The sequence below is a fragment of the Dama dama genome, chromosome 4 (genome assembly GCF_033118175.1).
Source record: "Dama dama isolate Ldn47 chromosome 4, ASM3311817v1, whole genome shotgun sequence".
In the NCBI taxonomy this organism is placed as follows: Eukaryota; Metazoa; Chordata; class Mammalia; order Artiodactyla; family Cervidae; genus Dama; species Dama dama.
The window spans coordinates 68,732,801-68,739,291 of record NC_083684.1 but is presented as its reverse complement, the minus strand read 5'-3'; the positions used below and the strand labels follow the sequence as shown (position 1 = coordinate 68,739,291).

At 54.6% G+C, this 6,491-nt stretch overlaps 1 protein-coding gene across 2 annotated transcripts; it reads right to left on the bottom strand.

The window, feature by feature from the left end:
• Positions 1 to 1,223: 1,223 nt before the first annotated feature.
• On the bottom strand, positions 1,224 to 4,226 carry ZNF784 (zinc finger protein 784). Of its 2 annotated transcripts, XM_061140240.1 has the most exons (3): positions 4,107 to 4,210; positions 3,621 to 3,686; positions 1,224 to 2,917 (listed from the first exon to the last, which is right to left on the bottom strand). In XM_061140240.1, exons 1-3 carry the CDS (start codon positions 4,182 to 4,184, stop codon positions 2,027 to 2,029), a joined length of 1,035 nt encoding a protein of 344 aa, XP_060996223.1. In that variant the 5' UTR covers positions 4,185 to 4,210; the 3' UTR covers positions 1,224 to 2,026. The 2 variants fall into 2 exon arrangements, with proteins under 2 accessions (XP_060996223.1, XP_060996224.1); XM_061140241.1 differs by lacking the exon at positions 3,621 to 3,686 and having other exon boundaries at positions 4,107 to 4,226.
• Between the last annotated feature and the right edge of the window lie 2,265 nt (positions 4,227 to 6,491).

The window sequence follows — 6,491 nt, the reverse complement described above, 5'->3', positions numbered from 1 at the left end:
TTGGAGGCAGGGGTTGGAGGCTGGCAGCTGCTGGATCTGAGCTACTGAGACATCCAGTTTAGCCCATGGGAGGGAAAAAAAAAAAGACTTGGCTGCCAGACTTTGAACATGGAATGATTTTACATATGGGGACTTGCCTGGTTGTCCAGTGGTTAAGACTCAGAGCCCCCAGTGCAGAGGGCCGGGGACGAATCCCTGGTCGAGGAACTAGATCCTACATGCACAATAAGACCCAGTGCAGCCACATTAAAAAAGAAAGAGAGCGAGTTCACATAATATAAACAGTAATGCAACTTTTGAATAATTTGGAACGTCTAGCAACATGGTCTGCGACCCCCAGGGCCGAGTAGCCCTTGCTCTCTTTGGACGTGGCATGTATTCTCCAGACTGTTGCCAGTTCCCAGCACCATCACATCCCACGTGCCAGTGGTCCCATTTCACCTCGCTCGTCCTGGTGTTTCTCCTTGAAACCCCACCACCTTCCTCACATCATCATGAAGTCCCTATAGGCACTCACGTTTGGGATCCCTCCTCGTAGCCACAAGGAGCTGGGGGTTGGTGACAAGGTGGGGATCTGTGTTTCCAAGGGATGGGTCCAGGTGGCCACAGCCTGGAGTGAAGAGGGCAGGGCCCCGACCTTGTGAGACTGTTGTTGGCTTGGTCTTCAAGGATAGTGATGATGAAAAGAAGCATTCAGATTCCAACAACAGGAAATTGATAAGCGATTAGACGGATGGGTGAAGGGTGAAGACGGCTTAAGGAACCCGCCAAGGTGTGTAGCTTGGGTGGTGATGTCCACACCAGGGGCGTCTCCTTGGTGAAAACAGAATTCTCTTTCATCTATGAGATGTCTTGTGGGGGTGTTGGGTGAACAGGAAGAGGTGTGAGTCCTGGGCTCCCCCTCCTGAAGCATACCGATCCCGCGAGACCCTTCATATTGCCGAACTTGCCTGATCCCCAGTTCCACAGCTGAACCACATAGCTTCTCTGGATAGCCAGACGCTGTCCACCACCGACACCCCCCGCCCCCGGACTACCCCCTCCCTGGTTCTAAAGATAAGGAAACAGAGGTTTGAAGAGAGTCACAACTCAATGCTGGGGACAAGACCCCAGTGTAGCCCTCCTACCCTCTCCCCCGGAAACACAAGGTCAACATAGAGAAACCCTTCAGAGAGTCCTTTAATAGGAATAGCACTGGAGGCCTCCCACCTCCAGCCCCCAGGCCCTCCTCTGCCCCCCCAGCCATGACTCATCTCCTGCCCCACACCCACCACAGGCCGGCTAGGCCAGCTCCATCGGCATCCACCAACCCTTCCGCGGGATAGCCTGGGACTGGCCTGTAAGCTGTTTGCTCCCAACTGGGACTGGAGGGAATTAGATCCACTGGGGGCTACTTGGTAGCCCCTAGGCTCTGAGCCGAGCTTTAGGAGGGGCGCAGCAGCTGGCTGAGCGTGGGCTGGCTTTTTAGTTGTCTTGAAAGAGGAGTCTGGCTTAGGGAGGGACCACCATGGGAGCAGGGCATCAAAATCCTTAGGGTCAGGCTTCCATCCTTGACACTGTGACTTGGGGACCCTCTGGCTTTGAGGAGACAGGGTCCCAGTTTTATCGGAGGATCCAGCGGGCAGACTGAGGACAGGTGGGCAATCTTAGGGTCAGTGTGATCCAGTGAGGTAGGTGAAAGGGTCCAGCCTGGATCCCCCCACCCCAAGAAGTGCCCAGGCTCTGCTTCGACAAGTGATGTCTTGCGCAAGGACAAGCCGTCGGGGAGCTGAACGAGGCCATGACATCCAGCCCAGGTTCCTAGCACCCGCAGGGCTACTGCCGTGCCTTTCTCCGAACCTCACGCAGGGGCTGTGTGACTTGTGAGCGTCCTGAGCCCGGCTGTCCGTGCACTCTCCCACGCGGGCCGCGCGTGGCCATCTCTGTGTGCTGTGACGTCATTCTGCCCCGAACCTCTCCTCGTCCTCCCCGGCCTGTCTCACTCACCCGCCCGTCCCCTGCAGCGACGTGCGCCGGCTCTCCCAGACTACTGGTCGACCTCCACCTTCACTTTGGCCATCTCCCCACGCCCCTCTTCCGGAGGGTTCCCTGCCCCACACCGGCTCCCCGGCCCCTCGGCCCCCGGTGCCAGCGGGCCCCCAGAGTCCCCCGGCCCCGGCCAGTGGATGTGGGTGCGCTGGTGCTTGCGGAAGTTGGAGGAGTTGTTGAAAGTGCGGTCGCAGAGGCTGCAGCGGAAGGGGCGCTCGCCGGTGTGGATGCGCGCGTGGCCGCTGAGCACCGAGGACTGGGTGAAGCCCTTGCCGCACACGCCGCAGTGGTAGGGCCGCTCGCCCGTGTGCACCCGCTCGTGGTCTCGCATGTCTGAGGAGCGGCGGAACGGCTTGGCGCAGAACCTGCAGGCGAAGGGCTTCCCCACCGCCGCGCCCGCCGCTGCCGCCGCCAGCACCACCTCCGACCTCTCCGGGGGCGCCCAGGGCCGCTGCTCTCGAGTTGCCGCCGCCGCCGTCTCCGGGGGCCTCCGAGGGGCCCCCGGCTCCACCCCGTGTCGGTGCTGGTGCCGCAGCAGGGGGGCCAGGGCCTTGAAGGCCCGGGGGCAGAGGGCGCAGCGGTAGGGCCGCTCACCCGTGTGCAGGCTATAGTGGGCACGGAGGCTGGCGGGGCCAGGGCAGCTGTGGCCACACACATGACACCGGCTGGGGTCCCCACCCTGCCCGCCACCCTCAGCCCCCGCCAGGTGACCATGTTCGTGGAACAGCAGCTCGGAGACCAGCCGGAAGGCAGCCGGGCACAAGGCACAGTGCAGAGAACCTGGCTCCGGGGGCTCGGGGACCAGCGTGGTGTCCGTCACCTTCACCACCTGGATCTCGATGAGGTCACTCGGGGGGGTGGCTGGGCGGCCATCATCAGGTACCAGGACCTGAGTGGGGAGGGGGAGAAACAGAGGAGCCTGTGGACTCTGCTGCAACACGCACCGCCCCCCAACACGCCCCACTTATTAAAACGCCCTCTGCAGCCTACTGGGCCCCTCGACTTCTAGATTCAGCTCTCCATCCTCCGGGATTCTGCCCTATGACCATCAAGGCTTCTCCTCCTGCCCAAAATACATCACAGGTCCAGCCATTTCTCTCCCCCACCCGCACTTAAAAGCCAATCATCTGTTGCCAAGTCTCCTAACCCTCTGAATGTCTCTGTGCCTACGCCTGCTCCCTTATAACCTTTGAAAATGGAAATCAGACAGCAGTCATTTTCCCACTCAAAACTGTCACATGACTCCAACTGCACTTAAAATCCCAAACCGTCATCTAATATCCACCCTGACCCAGCTCCTCCTTATCTCTCTGACCCCAGTGTAACTATAAGCCGGCACACAGCTGACTGCTCTCGTCTAAATTTAGCTCCCCTACCCCCCACTCTCTCAGCTCACTCTTTCTCTCCAGATCACAATTAAGTCTCGTTTATTGTCTCTCTTCCCCTACTCGACTGTGCGCTCCAAAAGAATACAGTTCATGTATTCGTTCGCGTCTCCATCTGTCTAGCCCAGGTAGGAGCTCAGTAAATGTCTGTCGAATGAATGAATGTCCTCAGGTACTCTCCCATCCTGAGCACGGGTCCAAAGTCACCTGGAGCAGTCGTTTCTCCTTCCACCCAAATCCTCTCCTGGGCATCAAGACGCATCCCTCAGATCCCTGCAGAATCATACCCCACCCCAGCGTGGATGCCCCAGTTATAACCCGACACCCTTGTCTTTCAGGGTCACCTTCCCAACCTAGGAGGTTCGCTACCCCTAAAATTTCAGAGGCCCCGCCCTCCAGAGGCCCCGCCCCCTAATTAGACAAACTCCATCCCCGGGAACTCTCCGAACCCATCAACAGCTCAGATGTCCCACCCACCCCACCTCAGGGTCCACCCACTCAGGCCCCACCCACCGCCCTCATTGGCTCCTCTATAAACCCCGCCCCTCGCCCACCCCGAGAAAGCTCCGCCCCCAGAGCCGGAGCCATAAATACCCCCCCGGCCCCTACCTAGGCCCCGCCCCGGCCCCGCCCCCAGCCCTGGGACCTCCTGCCGTCTCGAGTCCCCAGCCATGGCCCCTTCCTCGCCCGCACCAGGTCCGGAGGCTCCGGGGATCGCGGCTCCGGGGCCGCTGAGCTCGGACTCGGGGGTTCCGGGCGCGCGGCGGCCATCTTCTGCCCAGGCCCCGCCCCCGAGGCCCGTGGTCGCTTCGGGAGGGGGCGTGGCCTGGGAATGGCGTCAGCGCCTCGGCGCAGGCGCACCGGAGAACGGGGCGGGGCATCCAGAGAGCTGGGAAGAAAGTGCTCAATTTCTTTCTAATCACCTGTCAGTGCCCTCAGGAGCCATTCTGCGTGGTGCGCTGGGTGCCTGAGAAACTAACTCGAATTTCTCTTTTTAACCTGTATGAGTAGGCTCTGGCAGTCAGTTGACACTGACCAGAATTGAATGATTGTTCTGTTTCCATGCCACACATTTTTGCGGTCATCTCCTTTGCATGGCTTGCCATAACCCAGTGAGACAGTTTACCAATGTAAGGATTTTAAAGTCCATTTGCAGAAATACAGTCATCAAACAGCCACACTGGTGGTACTAGGATTTATTAGCAAAAGTCCTTAGGTGGTATGATGTTTGGGAGGAAAGAGTCCAAAGATGGTGGGGTTTTGACAGCACCAAGGACAGGGCTGAGGTCTTAGGCGTCCAATTATTCATTCTGTGGCCTGGTTGTGTGACTTTGAAGAGGTCACCACATTTCTTAGGGTCGTGCCTGCATTTCTCTCACGTACAAAACTGTAGATGGTTGTAAAACCCAGTGAGAAAGAAATATGCAAGATATTTGGATTGGAGCAACTCTATTTTTTTATTTTATTTTATTATTTTTGGGGCACTCTTTAATATAAATTTATTTATTTTAATTGGAGGCTAATTACTTTACAATATTGTAGTGGTTTTCACCATACATTGACATGAATCCGCCATGGGTGTACATGTGTTCCCCATCCTGAACCCCCCGCCCACCTCCCTCCCCATCCCATCCCTCTGGGTCATCCCAATGCACCAGCCCTGAGCACTGGATTGGAGCAACTTTAAATTGTTTTCTTGGGAGGGCAGGGGCATCAGTTCAGTCGCTCAGTCGTGTGTGACTCTGCGACCCCATGGACTGCAGCACGCCAGGCTTCTCTGTCCATCACCAACTCCCGGAGCTTACTCAAACTCATGTCCAACGTGTCGTGATGCCATCCAACCATCTCATCCTCTGTTGTCCCCTTCTCCTCCTGCCTTCAATCTTTGCCAGCATCAGTGTCTTTTCCAATGAATTGGTTCTTTGCATCAGGTGGCCGAAGTATTGGAGTTTCAGCTTCAGCATCAGTCCTTCCAATGAATATTCAGGACTGATTTCCTTTAGGGTGAACTGGTTGGATCTCCTTGCAGTCCAAGGGACTCTCAAGAGTCTTCTCCAACACCACAGTTCAAAAGCATCAATTCTTTGGCGCTCAATTTTCTTTATAGTCCAACACTCACATCCATACATGACTACTGGAAAAACCGTAGCTTTGACTAGATGGACCGATGTCAGCAAAGTAATGTCTCTGCTTTTTAATATGCTGTCTAGGTTGGTCATAAATTTTCTTCCAAGGAGAAAACATCTTTAATTTCATGGCTGCAGTCACCATCTGCAGTGATTTTGGAGACCAAGAAAATAAATTCTCTCACTGTTTCCACTGTTTCCCCATCTATTTGCCATGAAGTGATGGGACCAGATGCCATGATCTTAGTTTTCTGAATGTTGACCTTTAAGCCAACTTTTCCACTCTCCTTTTTCACTTTAATCAAGAGGCTCTTTAGTTCTTATTCACTTTCTGCCATAAGGGTGGTGTCATCTGCATAGCTGAGGTTATTGATATTTCTCCTGGCAACAGGGGAGGAGATGCTAAACATGATGGTCATTCCTAAATTCTGCTTCTCCTCCTTCTGGGAACATGATAAGTTTGAATTTTCCTTTGCAATTAGACATGGCCTTGTGATTCTCCTTGCCCAGTGAAATATAAGTGAAAGAGATGTGTGTCAACTTCAGCACAAGGTAAGAGCCAGCCCAGCTGTTGATCACTTTCCATTCCTGCTGTTCTGTGCTTGGGAACTTGTAGGGTGAAGTGAAGTGAATTCATCAGCCTAAATTCCAGAGTATGTGTCTACAGCGACCAGAACCTGATGCTCATCTTCCTTAGATATATAACACTTAAAATAATCATGTGTTGTGTAAAGCCACTGAGCTTGGCGTTGTTTGTTACTGCAGCAGAGTCTATTGACAGATGAATATAAGGAGCCTTTATTAATATTAATTTTATCTTGAACCATTTCTCTATACAAAAAATATCCAGAATCATAAATAGCTCCCTGTTCTCACTAATAAACAAAGACTGTACAACTTTACAGAAGCAGTCTAAGCCCTCTGTGTACCCCTCCCCACCGATTTTCCTCCT

What these genes read in the sequence shown, in the direction of transcription:
- ZNF784 (XM_061140240.1), bottom strand. Translation starts at nt 4,184, where the DNA reads ATGGCCGCCGCGCGCCCGGAACCCCCGAGTCCGAGCTCAGCGGCCCCG. An exon ending in CCCCGGAGCCTCCGGACCTG is followed by an intron (nt 3,687 to 4,106) that starts GTGCGGGCGAGG and finishes ATGATTCTGCAG; the next exon opens with GGATCTGAGGGATGCGTCTT. An exon ending in AGGAGAAACGACTGCTCCAG is followed by an intron (nt 2,918 to 3,620) that starts GTGACTTTGGAC and finishes CTCCCCACTCAG; the next exon opens with GTCCTGGTACCTGATGATGG.